This window comes from Olea europaea, chromosome 9 (genome assembly GCF_002742605.1).
Source record: "Olea europaea var. sylvestris chromosome 9, O_europaea_v1, whole genome shotgun sequence".
NCBI classification, from domain to species: domain Eukaryota; kingdom Viridiplantae; phylum Streptophyta; class Magnoliopsida; order Lamiales; family Oleaceae; genus Olea; species Olea europaea.
In genome coordinates this window covers 10,928,378-10,951,863 of record NC_036245.1, presented here as the reverse complement: position 1 = coordinate 10,951,863, position 23,486 = coordinate 10,928,378, and the positions used below count along the sequence as shown (strand labels likewise).

General features: G+C 32.4%; 3 protein-coding genes across 4 annotated transcripts in view; 2 read left to right on the top strand and 1 right to left on the bottom strand.

Annotated features, from left to right (window-relative positions):
• The first annotated feature begins 362 nt into the window (after positions 1–362).
• On the top strand, positions 363–5,951 carry LOC111399658 (UDP-N-acetylglucosamine--dolichyl-phosphate N-acetylglucosaminephosphotransferase-like). Its single transcript, XM_023027095.1, has 11 exons — positions 363–722; positions 1,892–1,979; positions 3,050–3,141; positions 3,242–3,360; positions 3,460–3,575; positions 3,653–3,780; positions 3,867–3,953; positions 4,776–4,836; positions 4,974–5,014; positions 5,101–5,221; positions 5,648–5,951. The coding sequence occupies exons 1-11, from the start codon at positions 373–375 to the stop codon at positions 5,705–5,707; spliced, it is 1,263 nt and encodes a 420-aa protein (XP_022882863.1). The 5' UTR covers positions 363–372; the 3' UTR covers positions 5,708–5,951.
• A 1,468-nt stretch (positions 5,952–7,419) lies between these two features.
• LOC111399657 lies at positions 7,420–10,082 on the bottom strand. Of its 2 annotated transcripts, XM_023027093.1 has the most exons (3): positions 9,576–10,082; positions 9,391–9,494; positions 7,420–8,495 (listed from the first exon to the last, which is right to left on the bottom strand). In XM_023027093.1, the coding sequence occupies exons 2-3, from the start codon at positions 9,473–9,475 to the stop codon at positions 7,810–7,812; spliced, it is 771 nt and encodes a 256-aa protein (XP_022882861.1). In that variant the 5' UTR covers positions 9,476–9,494; positions 9,576–10,082; the 3' UTR covers positions 7,420–7,809. The 2 variants fall into 2 exon arrangements, with proteins under 2 accessions (XP_022882861.1, XP_022882862.1); XM_023027094.1 differs by lacking the exon at positions 9,576–10,082 and having other exon boundaries at positions 9,391–9,565.
• Positions 10,083–20,543: 10,461 nt separating this feature from the next.
• Positions 20,544–23,486, top strand: part of LOC111399655 (probable inactive purple acid phosphatase 16) — a 6,475-nt gene continuing 3,532 nt past the window's right edge. The window contains exons 1-4 of the mRNA XM_023027091.1: positions 20,544–20,858; positions 21,147–21,371; positions 21,562–21,838; positions 22,065–22,233. Of these exons, the coding sequence (XP_022882859.1) occupies positions 20,579–20,858; positions 21,147–21,371; positions 21,562–21,838; positions 22,065–22,233 (951 nt within the window). The 5' untranslated portion in view covers positions 20,544–20,578. The remainder of the gene's footprint in view (positions 20,859–21,146; positions 21,372–21,561; positions 21,839–22,064; positions 22,234–23,486) is intronic.

Genomic DNA, 23,486 nt, shown 5'->3' with positions numbered 1-23,486 from the left:
ATAAAACATTTTGCCCTTATTTGAGACCATTATCTCAAAATTTATTCTTTTTTAAATTTATTTTTTATTATATATTCTCTCAATAAAATAATTTAACCCCTGAACCCAAATTTTTTTTTCCCCTAATTTTTAAGCACATGTCACAAAATTTATTTTTTTTTAACAAAATGAGCTCAATGACCTCCTTTTATTGTAATATTCATTTTATGGTGTCAATATGACAATATCGACGAACCAGCAATGGACACATCATCAATCAGACCCACATATGACAAACTTTTCCACGTGTAAACACCGCATTGGTCTCGTTCCGAGATCGAGATCCCTATAATAAGTACCTGGACAGAGAGAGAAACAACGAAACCTGCAACAATGGGAAATAGGAGGCGACCTTCAGCAACGAACACCACAACGGAAAAACCTGACCCGGATAAAACCAATCCCGAACCCGCAAAGCCAAACCCTCCTATCTGGCCTGCAAAAATCCACACAATCCTCAAATTCTTTTCTATTTTCGCAATCCCGTATTTTTACTTGCTCTTCTCTCACTACAAAATCGAGTATGAACTGAAAAAATCGATTTTGATCAATGCATTCGTCAGCTTTTTTGGGTTTTTTATTACAGTTTCTATGATTCCTGTGGCGTCGAAGTACGTGCTGAGGAGAAATATGTTTGGATTCGATATTAACAAGAAAGGTACCCCTGAGGGATCCATTAAAGTGTAAGTTTCTATTTAATTTCGGGGTTTTAGTTCCGGATTTTCTGAATTATTAATTATTGGTATGGGATGTCATTATTAGGTTAGCTCACTTTAATATAGAGTTTTGAACTTACACTCTATTAAAATGAATATTCGGGTTATCTATAGAATTGGGGAACTCTTTATTAGAGTATCAAGTGAGCAATGAAATATTTACATCACTTAGAGCATCAGCGTTAATTAGTTTCAATAATATTTTTGGCGAATTTTCGCCAATTACTACAAAATCGAAGGGTTTATTTATTTATTTATTTATTTAACACTGCTTCCTCAAGTTTGATATTTATATAAACAATCGAGTTGGCACTACATCTATTAAATTTGTATCACTTTTTGTTTCTGTGGAATGGGATGAAAGTCTGACGGATATGTATTTTTCCATTTAGAACTCTATAAACTGTGGTTATGAGGGCAGAATCAAAATTAATCAACCAGGGGCTTGCAATTTTTTTTAATAAGACTTTGAATGTATGATGGAAATGAAAATTGGGTACGGTGAGCCTTACCTTAAATATGAATATTTAGTACAATAAATGTCATCTTTAGCTAACTATTTAAGTCCATCGTTTGATGGCCTTTCATTTCAAGATATGTATTGCATAGTTAGTTGTGAGTTATTCAAAGTGATACCAAGAACCTGTCTCGATAATCGAGAAATATAGCCCGAAAATAAGCCAAAAGAGGTGACGACCATTTATTGAAGCCATTTCGTGCAGCCATTTTTAACTCCTATTGCAACCTCATCAATTAGTGGTTATGCAAATTGAAAGGTGCATTACAAAAGTACACCTTGAGTACTTCAAAATGGTATCAAGAATTTTTCTTCACGGTCGAGAATTATAATAAAGGATTGACCCGCAAACTGGCTCAATGAAACAGCCAAGCTGGAAACTTTTCTTTGATTGTTTTGGGTGTTGGGTACGCTAGAGCCCACTCTTCCTACCCGTGGATCCAGCCCTAGGTAATTTTCAGGTGAATTTGAGAAAAGCTTAGAATTTTTTTGTCACATAAATTTGCATGAAACTAAGCATGCAAATAGCCTTAATTTATGATTGGTGGATTTGCATTTGATAAGAATAGTACCCAGATGTAGATTTTGATTAACCTTGGTATTAATATATTCTATGCAGGCCTGAATCATTAGGCATTGTTGTAGGGACAGTATTTCTAGTCGTGGCGATATTGTTTCAATATTTTAACTTCACAGCAGATTCAAATGTAAGTACATTTGCCTTTTTGCATCTCTTGTAATAGTTCAATTTTCAAGTGTGATAAATCCTTGCTACTTAAACTTCTACAGCATTTTTGCATCAAGAATGCTCCCTGCCTCCTATTGTTTCCTTAATAGTCAATAAATGCATGATTTGTATTATTTTAAATGTTTTTTTATGGGTCTTCCTATCACCTACAAACAATAAAATGTTTCACAGATAATGTATGGTGGCCTGCTCATTTGTTACAAAGACCAATTTAAAATGTGAGAGCACTTCTTGGAACTTCTTGGGGTATTAGTTGAATAGTTTTTGAGGCGTGAAGAAACTCCTGTGGGGAGAAATGTGTGTATATTATCTTAGATCATTACAAAATCCAAAAAGAACTATAATGGTATGGTAAGGCAATATCAATGATTTGCAGTATAATTGCATGATTTGGTAATTGTAGTTACTTGTTATTGTTGCTTGTGGCAATTGTCATACTGAACCAGAAACAATGCTAAGTTTCGACATTGTGGATTTTCCTACGTTAGATATATTAATTTCTGGTAAGGAATAACATTATCAATGGAAGCAAAGTTGTGAGAGAATGCTCCAGAATCATATGTTAAGATTTGATAGAAAAGTTGAAGTGATGGATGGGGCAAGATTTAGAATGTTATATTTTTTTATTGGTAAATTAATAATCGACTCATGATACAGTTTGACGTAGTTACAGTTCTTCAATTGGTGAGTGATAATACTGTGGAATGACCTGTGCTAATTGACCAAATAGAAGAAATTTTACGAAATTAGGGAATATACATGTTAGTGAAGAATGGGAAAGGAAATTTTACGAATAATATTAGGCATCCAATGAGGACTCAACGTCATCTAAATGGTTTTGAATAACATTTAAGTACATGCTATCAGCTTTCACATTCTATAGTGTTATTCTCCTCTCTTTGTTTGTTCTCTTTCACTTTTTTTATCTGTTTCAAAATTCTGTTCACCTATGATTTTCCATTTGATTTTTTGAGCTTTCCTATCTTCTTGTAGTCAAGGTCTAACTCTTTTAACATTTTTGTTGAGAAGTGGTTAGTTGAATACAATGCTGCACTAGCATCAATCTGCTTCATGATTCTGCTTGGATTTGTTGATGATGTCCTTGATGTGCCTTGGAGAGTGTGAGTTTTATTAATATAGAAGTCCCCTGTTTTTCTTGTTTGTTTTCAGAATTACTTATGTGATGGATAATTAATTACTTAAATGTAACTTTGAAGACAGGAAACTAGTGTTGCCATCTATAGCAGCTCTTCCATTGTTAATGGCCTATGCTGGGCACACAACTATCAGTATTCCAAAGCCTCTTGTTCCATACATTGGATTAGACATTCTAGATTTAGGTACTTTATTGTCTTACAAATTATCCGTGAGAAGAACTTGTCTCTCTATCTTTCTTTTAAATTTTTCCAGTTCCCTAAGTAACGTCTTCATATGAACAGGATGGATATATAAACTCTACATGGGACTCTTGGCTGTGTTTTGCACAAATTCAATCAATATTCATGCTGGCATCAACGGCCTTGAAGTTGGGCAAACAGTTATTATTGCTTGTGCTGTAAGTTAGAAATCGTCTGGACATCGATGTGAATCTTCATTATTCACTTACTAAATATGACATAATTATAACTGCAGATTTTGATACATAATGTCATGCAAATTGGGGCATCAAATGATCCTGAATACAAACAAGCACATGCATTCTCCATTTACCTTGTTCAACCCTTGCTCGCCACTTCTTTAGCTTTACTTTCTTACAATTGGTAATCATATTGTGGTTCTTTTTAACCAGTACAAGAACTCTCACTGCATGCTAACAGTTATATTTCTGTTCATGTTTCTTATATAGGTATCCTTCATCTGTTTTTGTTGGTGACACGTACACATACTTTGCTGGAATGACTATGGCAGTAGTCGGTATTTTAGGCCATTATAGGTGTGTTTCTTCAGTTCCCAGTCCATCATTGCTTGGCATCAATAGACAATTTAAATTACATCTTAGCATGTATATGTTTAACAAATGGGAGTCATATAACAACTTGCGAAATTTGATGATAGGACATGCTCTATAAGAGAATGATTAAGACATTACTTTTACTAAATTTGATTGAAATCATGCTGGAATTTTTATGCTTATTAGTTGTCTAAATCACATTAAATATAGGCTTAAGCTACTTTGAACTAAAATTGAAGCATTTGCTTCTTAGTTTGACTTGTTTTGATTGTCATTGGCAATCAGCGTCACAGCATCTTGACCATGCAAATCTTAGAAGACATTTTTTTCCCAGTTATGGATTCAAGAGATGAGAAATATGTCTATTTTGCTCACACTAGTTGTTTATCTAGAATTTGTTGTCTTTTTAGATGATTAGATGGAACGTGGAAATTTCCAAAGTGAGAAAGAGAAATGATACATGTTGATTGGTCATACATACTGAGCCCAGAAGTTTAGTCATTGTGCTGTTATACCCTCTGATCGACTCAATTGCAAACTCATTAAATTAAAGCCCCATTGATTAGAAGTTCATTCTTAGCCCTGAGATATGTTTTAGATAGATTTTTGAATTTTATTTTATTTCATTTTTTTTTCCAGTGACTTTTCTGTAATATGATTGATTTTATCACATAAATCACCAATTAAATCCTGATTGGATGGCGACAAGATAAACAGTTGTCTATCTTTGCATACCTTAAATGGTTATGCATTAAACTAAGACCTGGTCTTATTCATTTAGTTCTATTTTTATACTTTTTTCAGTGAGACACTTATGATATTCTTCCTTCCTCAAATTTTGAACTTCTTGCTCTCACTTCCTCAGGTATCTCTCTCCCACTCTAGTGTGTTTGCTCTCACACGCGCACACCTACACACACATTCACAGGCACACATGCAAATTCATTTGAACAAACGATGGAGGCATAGAATTAATTATTTTTTTCCTCTTCATTCTTTCAGCTAGCTGGTATTATACCTTGTCCACGGCATCGACTGCCGAGGTACATTGATTAGTGTGCTTTCCTGGCTACCTGACGTTCAGAAATAATATCCTCGTATAATAATAAGTTTGTCTTTGAGCTATCAGGTTCGATCCTCAGACTGGCCTGCTTACAGGGACAAATGATGGGACTCTCGTTAACTTATTTTTAAGACAATTTGGTCGGAAGTCAGAGAAAACACTCTGCATTCTATTGCTAATTTTCCAGGTAACATTCTTATTATTATCCTCGAGGTGCTGAACTGCTGTTTCAATTTTTCTTTTTTCCTTTCTCTCTTGGAGATCTCAAGACATTCATCGTGATTCTTTTAGAAGTCTTGCTGATATCACGTTTGGCTAAGCTTAAAAAAGCAAAAATTGAAGCAACTTTTTACAACCCTCCACTTTTAAGCAAAAAGATTACTATCAAAATATAATTTACTTTACTGATAAGTGATAAACATTATTTATGTATTCTAGAACTTGTTTACTTGTAAGTACACTTTTTAAGCTTCGCATAACATACTCATAGTCTTGATATACATGGTTGAAGTATCATTCTTCAGGCATATGCTTTGACCTGAATATCGATTATATGTTACTTCCAAATAAAAACCCTATTGAAAATATGGGAGTTATTTCTTATGTGTCACAGGCCATTTGTTGCGGATTCTGTTTTTTTCTACGGTGGATCCTCACGGGTTGGTACAAATGAAGGATCAAGTGTTAGTGTCGATGTTGGAGAAAAGTTGCTGATGTGTCAGCGTGCAAGGGTGTTGTCTGATAAACTCGTCTACTCTAGGAGTAGGTTAACATTAACCAAGTATTGAGTTTTCGTTGATGGAGACACGAATAGAAGTAGCGTTGAGTTGAGTTGATTCTGTGCATTCAGAATGATAGTAGATTTTGTCAATTATTCATACTATTATTGCATAATTTCTTCTTTTGTATTGATTTTCTTTTTCTTTGCAGTATCAATATTTGTGAAAAAAATAAAAAAAAGGTTCACATGTTATTAATATAAACCTGAATATAGATAAAGCATTAACATGATAGACAATCCAACTTTAATAAAACCACCAATTAAACCGTTCTTTCATGATTACAAGCAAAAAGAAGTTAAAATCTTAGTGTTCAAGAATGTGTATTGAACATGTCAAAGCCAAGGTTTTAAGATGAATAATGTGTGACAATGTGTTTTATTCGAGCATCAAGCATCACATGTATATGTGCCTGTACGAAGCATATGCATAATTATGTGTTTTACAAATTTTAATATTATATTAAATATTCTAAACTAATAAATGAAATTGAAAATGCATTCTTTGAACTTTGTAGTAAATTGAAGAATCATTTTGCTTCATTAGTCTTCAAGTAAATTGAAGCAATAATAATAATTAAAAAAAAAAAAGACTAGAACTTTCAAAATCATTATAACCTAAAGATGGACGAGTTTGATAAATATTTTTTCATAAAATAAAAAATTTGGGGAGAAAAAGGTCCCTCAAAGTTCTGATTAGGTAAATAATACAAAAATAAAAAATGTACCTTCAAATTTATGCAACTCAATGAAGATCTCAACAGTAAAATTAGAGGAAGATTGAAGAAGGCGGCAACTCGGACTGAATGTAGATTGCAACTCAATGAACAAAATGTTTTGATTTTTGTTTTTTTAAACTTCAAGACCAAACAGGTTGCTGTATGTAATTCATGGGCTTGGGTGATTTGGGTTAATCTGATGTTTGTTGGACTCAATTTGATTTTTTAAATTATAAAAATTGATTGGACTTTGCTAGCTTGTTTGGACAATTTTTACTAAAAATGTGTGCATATTTTGATGTTCAATTGCACATACGCAGTCAATCAAAGAGATTGACCGTATTATCACGCGCATACCCCATATACGAGACGTTTTGAAAACGTCCTATCCATATGCAAAGTATATGCATGCATTTTAGAACATTGATTCAAGCTAGATAGTGGTGTAAAACTTCAAATTGTAAGACTACACCAATAACGTTCCATTTTACTTCTGTAATCTTCCTAAAGAAGTTTCTACCATGAGAAGAAATCAACGTATGAGCAAATATATTAAAACGAGTACTTTTGTTCATCTAAAATCTAAATGATCATCGTTCCATATAATAAATGAGTCATTAACAGGTTGTCCAATAAACATTCAATATATTTTAAACATCGTATAATGCGACAACAATCACATAAACCAATAATCACCTGACTCTAGATGAATAGTTTTATTCATTTGATACTGGTTCTTTCGTTTCTTAGGCAGCTGGCCATCTGCTTTAAGTATCCAACTCAGATTTAATACCGACATTTCAGCCACCAAATTAAGTACATAGAGTATTGAAAAATACCTGAATTGTAGAATACTCTATCTTCAGTACACAGTAATGCAAAGAGCACTAATAATTGAACAATAACTTGTCAACTTATAATAACAGTTCCCAAACAATCAGAAAACAATTTTAGAGAAATCCATCAACAGAAACTCCAAATATACACCAGTCTTTGCTGAGTTTGATACCCACTTATACATACAAAAGACAATAGAAAGAAAGTAATCTCCCTAATCCCACATTCTTCCAACTGCTAGTGCAGCCTGTTGAGTGACTGGTCCATATAAATTCATTGAGTTCCACCCTCCTAAAGTCAGCATTTTATCAACGTTCGAGGTTTCTCAGCCCTAACTCAAAATGTCTGCGTCCGCCAATGTTTCTCCCACATATTTTGCCCTCTGTTGTCCATCGTTGTTCCACCAAATGTAGTTACCAGCGTTGAACTGCGCAGTAGGGTTCAGGTCCCATATCCTTGCACTTCATTAGCTATCCCGTAAGTTACATTTGGAGGTTCGACTCCATAACTGTAAGGGTTATGTGAGTAATTCCAACCCCATGTATTATTCCAACCACCTACCCACGGTGCATAATCAGCGTGCCCTCTTCCACCAATGAAGTTCCATGCATTATTACAAAATCCTGTCCATCCAGTTGCGGCCGCATTAGGAAATGCATTGCCCCAGTTATGCTCCCATGGATCCACATGATTTGCAGAAGTGGAATGAGTCAGTATTATCATATTCTCTTCATAGTCACCCCAGCTACTGGGAGAAAATGCTTGGTTAACAAAGAATGAATTTCCAAAAACGACGACTGGCTTATGGTCTTCATCCGAATCAAAGAACACAGGATCAACATCAAGGTCAGATGGCAATTCAAAATCATTTTCTGAATCCCATTCTATTTCATCAATGTAAAGATCAGGATCAGGCAATAGTATTTCGCAGGGAACACCATGTTTCTCTGACCAGAATCGTGTCTTAGCATTTTGAAATGCCTCTTTACCTTCAGAGTCATCCCAGTTGATCACATTATCATATAGGTGAACGAACTTCTTCTTGCGCAGAAATATTTCCCAATCTAGTGAACCGACCACTTTGCAGAATTCTTTCTCCCATATAGGTACTGCAGGCTGCCAACAACCTGCATAAATAAGTTTAAAAGATCATTTTCAGAAAAAGGCAAATAAAGAGAGAATTATAGTCAGGAAGTAGAATGATGAAAAATACAAAAAAAAAAAAAAATGAATAACAAATACTATGAGAACACCAAACATCAATATAAAACCATAAATCACCAACTTGGAAACAGAATGAGGAAGGCAAATTACATGATTATACAAATACAACACCAAATAAATCATGACCAACTCGGAGAATATAAGATAACAATGAAATACTGGAACACATAAATACTATAACTTATAAACATAGCACGCCTAGACAAAAATGAAAGTTATCAAATTCTGGCAAACAGTGGAAAAACCAGCAAATGCTGAAGTATTTTTCTTTTTTCCTTTTTTCCCTGTGAGTGATACATGAGTTCAAAATCGAGAATAATTTCACAATGAGATCACTAATAAACAAACCAATGCGATAATGAGACGATGAACTAAGTTAAAAATAAATAAATAAATTTAGAACACACATTGATGGAATTTGAACATAAGACCTCTTGGTCCTAAGGCCTCAATCTTTGTCACTTGCATTTAAAATCTTAATAGGCATTAGACAAAATAGCTGAATAATAAATCAAAATCAATATATACATAATTCAATATTAAATTTAAAATAATGAAATGATAAAATAACATGACTTGTTATATGCAGATTTTGAAACCCTCCTTTCAACTAAAATGGAAACATTCAACCTTCATGGACCCCTGCACCATATAATGGATCAATAACATAAAGCAGCACATATACTAGCATCTCAACTAAGTTAATTAACATTGTATGACATGAATATTTCTACAAATTGGAAAATTAAAATAATAAAATAAATAACAACTAAAACAAAGAAAATTTGAAGTACCCACCCCAGGTTGGCTTCTTGCACTGTGATCTTTTCCTATGAGGTTCCTGTCTGTATATATCCCAATTTTGCCCCGTACAACGCTCCATGATCACAACTCCAAAAATTCTAGAACAAATTATAAGAAAGAATGAACTAAAAAATAAAAACAAAAACCAAGATACCAAGTTAACATGGAAAATTCATTACCAAAATCAAGAGAATAAAAGATGGGCACTTCAGATTTTCCTTCAAAACTTTAGAGGAATCCAAAAAGTTGCAATCAATGCGCAGAAAACTGCAAGCTCCATAAAGGGTTTTGATTCTTCCACAGGTACTATTTCAAGAAATTACTAAAAAGGCTAGCAGTGAAATTCTTGTCAGGGAAGAGCTTAAAAGGGTGCGATCGGTGAATTGGATTTGATTTAGATAAAGAACAAGAACAAGAAGGAGGCGTTCTGTTCGTGATCACAAAAGTGAAAACTTCGAAGATGTTCAAAATCGTTAGGTGACGTTACACGCTCTGAAGGTGAGAGTAAAGAAAAGTACATATTATGCCGCAATTACTGTTTGGCTTTATTTTAAGCCCCGCTTTTGGAAGAAATTTACAGGGTTCTGTGTGTTACTCGCTATTAAGGACTAAATGAGGAGGGTGACGAGGGATTCACGCTCTTTCAGACAGCCTGCACATGAATGTGATTTACAGATTACTAGGTTTGAAGAATACGAGGTCTGGTAATTAAATAGAAACGTAAATGGCGGCAATCCTGTGAGTTCGAATTTCGTTGTAAATTTTTTTAAATTCAATACCATGTGGAAATTTTTTTATTTTTTTGCCAGAGATAAGATCCAATACAAATTTGGTGCAAGTATAAAACCCTTTCCATTTAGACTTAAATATAATGCAAAATTTGGTGTATTACATCAAATTTGTTGAAATTCTATTCATTTACTCCAAATTTTTACAACAAAATTTGAAAGTTTTTGATAAACTCATTTAATCAATTTCTCCTTCTTTCCACTTTACAACAAATGTTTGTTCCATACATATCGGTCTTTTATATTTTAGAATTAATAAATTTTAATTGAATTATAATTGTTTTCATGTGATGTTTATTTTTATTTAACATTTATTTTAAAATTCATATCAATTAATAAGTAATAATTATTTGAATAAACTTAAAATTTATTATTAAATTTTCGAATGTAATTTTATTTTAGTTGTGGTATTATATTTAATATTTTTTTTTCAATTTATTAATAAATTCAATATTTTAATTTATTACATGTAATTTTTAATTTAATGATTTTTGTAATAATATAATTTGTAAGTAAAAAATTCAATATAAACCTTGGTACAAAATTTGATGTAAAACCATTTCCAACGGTTTACACCAATCGTACAAAAATTTGAGGTAAATTTTGCATCAAATTGAAAATTATCTCCAAACGAATATACCAATAGTTGCACCAAATGAACATCATTTAATCATTCTCTTCATTTTTTTATTATTAGCAATTTATTTATTTGAAAATTATTTATTTAAACTACATAAATTACTAAATAAATAATTGTGTTAAGTTAACGAAAATACTGAACTCATTAATAAACAATTATAGAGTAACGTATGTATGTGATTGTTGTAACATTTTCGTTTTATCTTTAAATAATCGTGTTCTTTTACTTTTAAACTTCTTGAACATTTTTATTTTAATTCATTCCTTAACTATTATTGATTATAAGATTAAAATTCATACCAAATGTACATATTAACAATGATGATGATGATGATGATGATGATGATAATTTATTGTATTACAAAAAGAGACTCAAATGCCCTTAACAAAATTTTGTGCAAAGTGGAAGCAAAGAGCAAAAATGTATTTAACCATTTTTAGTATAAAATGGTGCAAATAAATATTATTACACCAAATATGGTGCAAAGAATATTTCCTTTGCACCATTTTGGAAATGGTGTAATGGGTTGAAGGAGATTTTCACAAACAAAAAAAAGAAAAAATGGTGCAATTTGGAGAATTTTGGTGGAAAAAGGATTGGTTGTAAAATTATTCATTAAAACGTCAAAAATTACAATTGTTTTTGTTCGTTCAATGTAATTTTTTTAATTTAAGTATTATGTTTAAATTTTTTTCAAATTTATTAATAAATAAAATATTTTAATTTATTACATACAATTTTTAATTTAATGATTTTTGTAATAATATAATTTGTAACTAAAAAATCCAATATAAATTTGGTGTAAATTTTGATGTAAAGCCATTTCCAATGGTTTGCACCAATCCTGTAAAAAAAAATTTGAGGTAAATTTTGCTGTATTGCACCAAATTGAAAATTATCTCCAACCAATTATATTAACAGTTGCATTAAATGAACATTGTTTAATCATTTTCTTCATTTTTTATCATTAGCAATTTATTTATTTAAACAACATAAATTACTAAATAAATAATTATGTTAAATTTACGATAATATTGAATCCATTAATAAACAATTCTGGTGTAACGTATGTATGTGGTTGTTGTGACATTTTTGTTTTATCTTTAAATAGTTGTGTTTGTTTTATTCTGAAACTTCTTGACCATTTTTATTTAAATTCATTCCATAATTATTAATCATTAAATACCCTTAACAAAATTTTGTGCAAAGTGGAAGAGAAGAACAAAATTGTATTTAACCATTTTAGTATAAAATGGTGCAAATAATATTTCGTTTCCAAAATGGTGCAATGGGTTGAAGGAGATTTTCACAAAAAAAAAAAAAAAAGGTGCAATTTGGTGAATTTTGGTGGAATGAGGATCGGTTGGAATTAGGGATGACAAAAAAAATTCACTAAACTCGATACCCGCTAGGCCACGTCCTGAGCAGGGTGGGTAATACCCTATTAATTGGATAATTGAATCGGGTATAGGACGGGAGACTTTGACCCGAGTGGGGTATGGGGCTGGGATGGGTAACAAGCCCCCATTCGCATCCATCCCATTCAATCTTTAAAATTTAAAGCTAAGCTGCTGAGGCCCAAAATGAGTTATGACTCCCTAACTGGCCTACTTACTAGATTCCAATTCCTAGGCAGTAAAGGCAATAACCTACCAGCCACGTTACCCATCATTCGGATTTGAGATTTTAGAACTTAGAATTAGAAACGATTCAGGTGTTGTGTTAGCATCATCTGTATGGTACATTTCCATACATTTTTTGTGTTTGTTGTGTCAAAAATAATAAAAAACTGTCGTGTGTTTCTCCTGTAAGAATCTGTCAAAATTTTTCTGTACTTGTAGCAAATTTGTAGAATTAAGGGTGAGGGTGCCGTGTGACCGTGTCTTCCTCACGCTATCGAAGTGCTTGTTCAGAGTCTCAATCTCTCTCGCCATCTCTCACTTCCTCTCAAGTCTCAAACCGAAGCACCCAAGGTAATTTGACAGTCTTTCAAACCCTTCATCTTCTCCAATCTCCATGCTATCTTCTCTAGATTAGAATGTTGCTATAGTAAATTTTTTGAATGGGATTTTATTTTATCTTATACAATATTATGTTTTGATTAATTTTTACTTTAAACCATTTGAGTTTATGTCTTATACATAGCTTCATCAACGTGTTGTAAAGATTGAACCTGTGAAGTCCTGAGATCTTCTTCTTTCTATAAAGGTCCTGATACATCTCTCAAATGTTTTTTATATTCTTCCTAATTTAGTTAGCTAACCCCTAGCAGGTAACCCAATGACTAAATTTTGATAGATGTATCGTTATTGAAATAAGAATATAATGGTTTTGTTATTGAAAGTCAACAACTTTCTTTCAAGAATTCGAGATATTTAATACTATGATTAAGATGTACAGGAGAGATGTAATTTATAATAATACACAGTTTATTTCCTTTAATGATGAATTGTCGGAGATTGAGAAACCTCAAAAAGGCATTGAAGTAAAAAATGTAATTGCTTTCATTTAAATTGAATCATTGGTAAGGGATTGGAAAGTTATTAGAGTGTGATTGAATTATAGTTTGCAATCTGCAGATATAAAAGTCTAGGTGTTTGCTACGAAAGAAAATTACTGTGTGTTAAGTCTAGGTTTTTGCTATTACTTATTTTGAGAGACTATACATTGCATGAATATGGAAATATTATGTTGCGCATATGATTTTATTGTTATTTATCATATAGCTTAATACTTACAAGTCGTTTGGATTCATTTTAGATGTCTGGATTACGGCATTATACATTAATACAAAGCATTGGAAGTACTCTGTCACGATCAAGTGATAGTCCATCTCATGAAGACTTACCTGGTCAGGTAAACACTCAAGAAGATCCAATAAACTTGTGTGGTGAGTGGAGGATAATAGACAACGTAAGAAATGAAAATTGACTTCAGTAATGTGGAACCACTTCCCAAAAAAAAATTTTTAAAAAAAAATGAATGTCATTAAGGGGAAGACGAGGCAATTTGTAACTATTGTGAAAGAAAATTTGGGGGATAAAAGTAAGAATGGAACAAAGTATTTGCATGAACATACGAAAAGATGACCTCGCTGAAATAAAAAAGATATTAAGTAGACAATATTAAATTCATTAAAGGATGCATGTGGAGGGGTTCATTAGGTACTTACTCTTTTGATCAAGACAATGCTCAAAAGAAATTTGAAATTATGATAATCTTGCACGAGTATCCTCTCTCAATGGTTGAACTCATTGGATTTAGAAGATTCATGAATACTTTGCAAAATTATTTAAGAACGTTTCTCGTAATACTATAAAGAAAAATATTTTGAAAATCTAAGATTACGAGAAATTGAAGGTAATGAGATTATTGGAGAGGAATGATAGCAAAATTGCTACCAGTACACACATGTGGACTTCTAATTAGAAGAAAGGATTCATTGCCATCACCGCACATACGATGTTTGGAGACTCAAAATCAAATTATGTGGTACTTTTCTTGTATAAAATTAATTTAGCTTATTATTATGTAATATTTAGATTTCTTTTTGTCGTAATTATGTTATTTTCATTTATTAAATACATGTTCATATACGTGCCGTGTCCACACATGTTTGAGGCACTAAGTATATCATTGATGGATTGTTTACTGGATTAGAATATTGATTGTAAGTTGTCTACTTTGATTGTCGATAATTGTACTACAGATGATGCCATAATCAACATTCTTTTAAATAAACTCTCTGGTAGTTCACTTTTGATAAATGGTGAATTTTTCCATATGTGTGGTTGTATTCACATATTGAACTTGATAGTTAAAGATGGTTTGGAGATTAGCTCAAATGTTGAGAAAATCTGTAATAGTGTTGCATATTGGACGGCAATTCCAAAAAGATTAGAGAAATTTGAGACTTCAACACGTCATTTCAAAATTTCTTGTTCCAAAAAGTTAGCACTAGATTGCAAAACTAGATGGAACTCTACATATTTGCTTCGTAGTGTTTTACAGTATATGAATGTTTTTCTTTGACTAAAGCAATGTGAGACACAATATGGATGTTTGCCTAGTGATGCGGACTGGAATTTGGCAAAAGAGAGATGTGAAAAGTTGGAAGTGTTTTTTGAAATGATTGAAATATTTTCTAGGACTAAGTACCTAACATCCAATCTTTATTTTTTCTAATATTTGTGAGATTAAGTTGTCAATTTATGATTGGATAAAATTCTTTATTGTGAAATCAAAATGATGGCTTCAAGTATGATTGACAAGTTTGAAAAATATTGGAGTGAGATTAAAGAAATTTTGATAGTAGCTAGTACTGTGTTGGATCCAAGATTTGAAATGAAGTTGGTTGAATATTATTTTTCAATATTTATAGAAATGAAGTTTTGGATCTTGAGATTTAAAAAGTCAAATTTTTTTATCATAGGTTGCTAAATGAGTACAGAATAAGACATGGATCAAGTGGAAACATGACTGAATCTTTAAACCAAAAAGATCGCTTGGCACAATTGATTTATGTGTTTCTAATACGACTAGTACTGATGTATGATCAGAGCTTTGACATTTTCTTGGACGAGCCTGTACTTTCTAGATCGATTGTGTTTTTCTAACACTGTGTTTTTCATTAAGAACTAAAACTCCATATTTATAAGGAAGAATTAGGACTACAAGAAATACAACAATCATAATAACTAGAGTTGCATGAATACAATGGTTATTCATTAATTAACACATAATTTGCAATATATCCCATATTGAGTGAAATATTTATTTTAATTACATTTCCCCCAAAAAAGAAAGAATAAGAAGAAAGGCTATTTTTGACATTTTGTTCCTCCCGTTTTGCGCCCTAGGTCAATCGTATACTGCACGGGCCAAAAACTAAAGGCTCTTAAGTAGTGGATGATTAATTAGTTGGACAGTCTAGGTGAAAAAGATACAAGTGTGTACAGGGGCAGACTCAGAAATTTTTAGTTAGGGAGACACAATCAAACTCTATACAAATCGAATACTTTGTTCTTAATTTTTTTAAATATTTATACTTGACTCGAAAAAATGCAGATTTATATTTTAAAAAAAATTCTTCATTAATATTTTTCTCGTCATTTTCATCAATTTGATTTCGATCAATCATTTTATTAATATTTTTCTCATTACAAGAATATGCATATTTATATTTAAAAAATTATAGTGTACTATTTAATATAACAATCAATTCAAGTGATCGAAGGAAAAACACATATAACCAATATTCAATCAAATAAATGCAATTCATTAAATATAAATTAAATTGAATATAATTAGTTTAGACACACTCTAAGTATACAAATAGGCTAGGAGAAAATGCAAATTTATGCTCTAATTAATTGAAATTTTGATTAGAAAATGAAAATTTGTAGAAAATTTATAAACAAATTTTAAAAAATTAGAAGGGTTAAGGTTTTGGTAAAAGGTGTGAGGGAGGGAGCAAGATATGGTAAGAGGAAAGAGAAAATTTTAAAATTTATTGTGATTTGCCCTTGTTCGGTGGGGGTAAAAATTAAATTTTTAGTATATTTTGATAAAAATTAAAAATTTAAGGATTCCATGAAATATATTATTAATATTAATCGTTAATTTTGATCTAAATTAAAATATTTATTCAATCGTTACCAAACAGAACTTATCCACAAAAATAAAAATTCTCAAAAGTTGTGGGGTCATGACTCCAGGAACCCCCTTAGCTCCGCCCATGGGTGTGTATTCAAAAGTAAAAAGACACCATTCTCAATTTACTTAATGATATTCATATATCTGTTCAATTGCATGCGAGGTTCTCCTAAAAAAAGGTTACATGTATTTAAGTTCACACGTCTTAAGTTTCCTTGACCAAATTACCTTTAAAACCTTTTAAATCACTCCACGGTTGGAGAACTTTTTAAAAAATTTCTCAAAGGTAATTTAACTCTCTTAAGATTTTGGTCTATTTATTATTATATTAGCATTTCGCACATGTTTGAGATGCAATGCTAAATATTTTTATATTTTTAACACGACACGTGCCATGAAACGTACATGAATATATAATTTCACAATCATTCGAGTACCAAAAAAAATATTGGCATTAACAAGGAGATAATAATAACAATTATTATTTTTATTGTAGCTTGTCATGTGATTGGCGAAACTCATATAAATATGGGCCACAAGAATTCTAAGAGCTAAAAATATATGACTTGTATTTTCACAAGAGCAAAAAAAAAAAAAAATACTAATGGCATCATTATATGAAGGTATAGTTGCAACATCGACTCAAAATCTTATACGTGTTGTCTATTTATATGCTTGTGGTCTATCAAGGGAACCTACCTCGAGGGTTTGCAAGAACTCTGGGCTTTGCAGGCATTCCATTACAGTGGTACGAAAGCGGATTCGTTCAAACATTGCATTATCGATTGTAGAAGATCATTGACGTCGGGTCGACAAAGAAGTGAGACAAGGGAGAAAATCTTTGCCAATTATGTGTTGTACAACTGGACCAATCCACATGTTTCTTTGTTTTGTAGAGTACGATGAGCATTACAGAGGAGATCACAATGATGGGCACCTCGTGCTGGTGCTTTTGTAATGTGCAATGGCGTGGAAGATGTTGTCCACTCGACGAAATAATGCCTATAGAGGCAATAGGTGAAGGTTGGAATCAGAGATGGTATGTATAGTGGTACTACGGGCAGATGTACGCAGGACATTGTAATACCCATTCATCGATGGTGGTGCCGCAATTATGGAGAATTTTTGTTACCTATTTGCCTAGAAGAGAATGAAATGCAATGGTTGCACAATGATACGAAGCACATGGTTCACTAAGAGGGCATTATCGGATTGGATGGGGGAGTTTGTCACTTGTCAAGCAAACTCCCTTATACATGTTGCATGACAAAGCTAACAACTGCGTATATGATCTATGCTACTGAAAAGTGCACTAATGATATCATTATATGCGAGCATAGTTGTAATATCCTACCCAAAGTCTTGTATGCATTTCTATTTATTTGCTTGTCGGCCCGTGTGAGATGTAGATTACCCCAAGAGCATTGTGGACGATGTGTTATAGAAGAGTTATAATAATAATAATAATAATAATAATAATAATAATAATAATAATAATAATAATAATAATTTGCACAACTTATCTTCAATTTAGTGAGCTTAAATACAATTTTAATGGGACATTTCACTCCTGCAAATATTTGGATTCAATCCCACTACAATGACATTAATGTTGACAAGTTTTTGATAGTGCACAAGGTGCCGCACATTTTTGCCATTTATTTAAACAACATTTAAAACAATCAGCGACACAGATTTCTACATCTCACACAATGTCAACATTAATGTAAACTTTGAATTTAGATATAGCATATTCCATTCGGGTTTTAATATATCATAGCATTTTGTCCTCTTTCTATTCAGGGATTGTTTGATGCAATTTTTTAGAATAAATTTTGTGAAAAATAATTTTAGAGAACAAGTGATTAAAAAGTAGAAAAACTATATGTACACGCACAAAATTATTTTATTAAAACAATATGTGATTAAAATAAATTTGAGAAAATCAACATAGCCTCGATTTCATGTTCCATAGTTCAAAAGTGAAAGATTATAGTATTCAACATTGTTATTTAGATCTTGTTGGAGCTCTATTATTTGGTAAAAATAAATTTTGAAATAGTGATTTTTTGAAAAATGTGCGACTGAAAATGAGTATGGAGAAAAAATGTATCATTGAAAAATGGGGCTCAAGCAAGGACCTAAGCGAGTGTGTGTGTGTACTACAAAATTCTTTCGCCCCCAATATTATGACATTTAGTCTAAATGTCCAGAATAGAGATTCACATAATTGTGCCAGAATAGAGATGAAACCGGGTGTCACACATGTATAAAAAATTGGCAACAAAATTGCGGGCCCCACATGATTGTGTCTTTCCTGTAAGAATTTTGTAACGAAAATTCTATAAGCCAATCAAAGCTCGTATTATGATCTTGGCTACGTCACTACTAGTAATAGAACATTCTTAAAATAACATTATTTTATAAAGGGTAGGCGATGAAATATACAGTCATGGAATCATGTGATGACAAACTCTCCTGACAGTTTTCTTGTTCTTTCATATTCTAAAACAATTATAATTCAATGTATATATTTGAGCTCTAAATTCCAAGAATAGTCAGGTCCAAAACAGTTTGTTCCAATTTGATTTTCCCTTGCTTAAAGATAATGAAACACATGTTAGCAAAAAAAAAAAAAAACTAAATTTTATTTAATACATTTTAAATTTAACTAGTATTATTTTATTAACACGAAATCTTTAATTTATTTTTTCTGTTTTAAATTTAATTATGAAAGTACTCTATAATTACATGTACAATTTTGATATACAAGAATTAACGAGTGGATTGTTTGAACATAAGGTATCAAATATACAACAAAGTATACTCTTGAGTCTTGAATGTCAGGTTGAACTCGAACATCGGTCCGTTTGGTACTGATTTAAATCAGATTTAAATCTAAATTAAAGTCAAACAATTAATTTTAATTATATATTTTATGGATCTTACAATTTTTTAACGACACATTTCAAAATTTTTTTTATCAAAATTTATTAAAAATCCAATTTTAATCCCTACCAAATAAGGTCTAATTAAAATTTTGAATAGTTGAAAGCTCCAAAAACCTTGGAAAATTGCAAATTTTAATTAGAAAAATTAGGACGTGTCCAAAATATTAGCATCTTCGATAGTTTATTCCTTGATACTTCGGCAGATGGACGATCTATGTCCTGAATTGATTCTCAAACCAATATTTTAAATTTTAATTTAAAAAATATAAAAAAAATTCTTCTTTCACTAAACAATTCTTTATGAAATTTGCAACAATGTCCCCTACCTAATAGTAAGTTCATCCTTAACCTTAAGACTTAGTCCCTATTAGATTTGGATGAATAATTTTATATAGAACCTATTTGGGAGTGATTTTGAGAATTGATTTTTTGACCGTTAAGAGAAAAGTTCGGTCTATCTGTGAGAGAAGAAGTCAAATATGACGATTGGAATAGTGAAATAACAGTCAAAAAATCAATTTTTTGGTGAAAAAATCAGGCCCAAACAGGCTCATATATTAATTCAAAAGTAAAATTAATTTTAGTAACACATTTTATGACTTCATAATTTTATAAATTAAAATATAATTTTCAGATAAATTAAATAGCATAATGCTATGTATCCCCATCAGGGTCACAACTCCAATCTAGATGATGTTAATAGACTGAATGAAAAGTGAAATTAAATAACTTATTTAATTTCACATATAATTTAATGTCATATTAATTAATGTCATCTATACTAGGGTTATAACCTTAGTAAGACTAAATAGCATTACTCAATTAAATAGGAATTTAATCTCCAATATTTCATTATATTACACACAATCAATTCCTTGCTTTTAGCTAAACCTTCAAGTGATTTTCATGGAAATACGTCTCTCTTCAAATCTTTAGACATGGCATATTGTGTAAGTATATTGAAGGATTGTAAATCAAATCAATGTGCTCATTTTTAAGAGTCGTTGGAGATTAATTATCTACTCAAGCATAGGTTGAGGACCAGTGATGCAATATTCTCAAAACCAAATCAATATAAACCCAACATTAACAATCATTAATTCCTTCGATCTCAACGGCTTTTCCCCCTTAATTTCTCCGATAATCCTATGCCGAGTTCATCCAACAGCCCTTTAAGACTCCTCCAATGGATTGTCATTTGTGTCATTGTGATCTCCGGCGTACAATTCAAAATCCATAGAAATGCACAGACCTTCGCCCAGGGCAACACGCCTAAAAATAATATTCCGATGCGGCAGGGTTCACCGTTCAAGATTGCACTCTTCGCGGACCTCCACTTTGGTGAGGACGCATGGATGGATTGGGGCCCGATCCAGGACGTGAACTCTGTCAAAGTAATGTCCACTGTACTTGACAAAGAGAAGCCAGGTCTGTGTGATTTACAGCAAAGAAATTGTATTAGGTGTCCAACTGTTACTTCAAGTTCGTGTATTGGTTTAGAGGATGTTTACTTTTAAGTAATTAAGCTAAGTATTGGAATAATACTTTTCTTTTTTTACTGGTGAAAAGTGGAAGTTCAATATGGGAACTTTTGAAGTAACTGAAGTAAAATAGCTTTAAAGTTTAAAGTCTTAGATGAACAATACTTTATACTGTAATCAGATTTTGTAACGAATTTGATATAGATCAATGCAAGAACTTGAAATTGTATGACAGACTTTGTAATTTATCTTGGGGATGTCATCACGGCCAACAATATAATGATAAAGAATGCAAGTTTATACTGGGATCAGGCAGTATCGCCAACAAGAGCCAAGGGAATACCCTGGGCCAGTGTGTTTGGGAACCATGATGATGCATCCTTTGAGTGGCCTATGGAGTGGTTTTCAGCTACTGGAATTCCTCATCTTCATTGTCCGGCTCCAAGTACCTCGGATGCAGGTGAGTTGCAAGTTCCATTATTTTCTGTTAACTCATCTTGCAAAGATGAGAACAACATTTAGATTTGACCATTTAAAATCTGAAGTAAGAACATTAATGAGAAAGTTATTGTTAAACAAGGGCAAGAAATAGGAAAACGTATGAAAGCGTATCATAATCGATACCTCACTATAAGAAGCTTTAATGTCAGGAGCTGAAGATTGCAGCTTCAGAGGGACAACACGTTTGGAGTTGATGAAAAGTGAAACTGAGCATAACACGTTATCATATTCAATGAATGGTCCAAAAAATCTATGGCCTAGTGTTTCTAATTATGTTCATAAACTTTCATCATCAAGTGATTCGGAAGCAGCTGTGGCATATATGTACTTCTTCGACTCAGGTGGTGGGTCATACCCTGAGGTTATATCAAGTGCTCAAGTAAATTGGTTCCAGCAAAAATCTGCAGAGGTCAATCCTGATGCAAGGTACTGGAAGATTGAATCTTAATTTCAACACTATTATAGAAATGTTTGCATTTTATTGACCTAGACAAAATACATATAATTAGGTGTAAAACTGTAAGTTCCATTCGCCATCTTCTTCATGCACATTTGAAATTGTTTTAAAGGAGGAGATAAAGATGGCACCTTCCAAGTATTTTACTTTTCCCTTCTCCGGTACTTCAGAATTTTAATGCAGAATCTTTTCTAGGATACCTGAAATAATATTTTGGCACATTCCGAGTAAAGAATACAAGAATGTGGCTCCTAGATTCGATGCACGTAAGCATTGCATAGGTTCAATGTTCATGGAGGATGTTGCGGCTCAAGAAGCTGAAATGGGCATCATGAAAGTTCTCGAAGAAAGACATTCTGTTAAGGTAAGGCCTTCGAGTGCCATAGTCATTGAATGATTCCAAGATTTTGATGCGGACATCCATTTATTATTTATTTTCTATTTGGACTATTAGTTATATTTTATTTGGACTATTGTTTATGTTTTCGTTAGTGGGCTTGTTTAGTAGATTTGGCCCAAGCCCTTCTCTTTAGGGTTTATGTTCTGCTATTTATTTCTGTTTTGTTTCTCATTTGAGACAGTTGATGATGAATGAATAATTATTTTGGTGGCTTATGGCGCATCCCTCTCCTTCTTCTATTGAATTCTTCTTCTATCCCCTCCCTTAATTCCCCATTCTTTCTGAATCTTTCTTCCGTTTCTATTAATCATCCTATTGGTGTTGCATCAAATTTGGTATCAAAGCCGAACCATGGGTAATTTCTTTTCTTTAATCCAAAATTTATTCATATTTCCTACCCAAAATCTGTTGGAACAGCACGAACTAAAAGAATATTTGGTACAGGCAGCAGTTTTTTTCTTCTTCTTCAATTTTCAGTCTTAGTTGAAAAAAAAAAAAGTTACTGTTCACGGGTACTGTTCACGCCAAAAAAAAAATTTTCGTTTTTTTCTGCTGCTCATAAAAAAATTGTGGTGTTGTTCCACAAATCTCAAACCCTAGCATTCAAGCCCATGTAGCCCAACTAACCCAGCCTACTCTTTACGACCCAGGCCCACTCTCTAAACACCAACCCCAGCTGGCCCATCTCTATAACAGGATCCAAACCCCTTCCCATCTGACCCAGTCCCAAATATCCGACCAAGCCCGATTATAACCAATCCATTAACATCAAATATCCCACAGTTTCACCCGATTCCTCTCTCACAACCACTCTCTTGCTGCCATCGCCTCTAATCACCATCACGCTACCACTTCATTATCTATTGTACCCAGGCATCCACTTCAAATCAGCACAGTCAACCATATACATAATCCAATTTGCCGCCTTCTTCAACACATTCTACAGATTTCTATTACCGACACCCACCCACTCAGACGCCTCTATCCCCGGCGTTTCTATCTTCCACCAACTTCATTGATCAAGCAGTTTACTGTCTCTACTACCAAGCAACCCATTCAGTTACACAGAGGTTTCTATTTCAGCATCTGTCCAATTTCAGTGAAGCCAACAATTTAGAATATGCAATGACCGTGAGTTCAGGAGCTGGAGACATTTGACACAGGCAAATCAGAGGCCCAATCGTTAGCAATTCAGGCAACTAGACTACAGGGAGTTG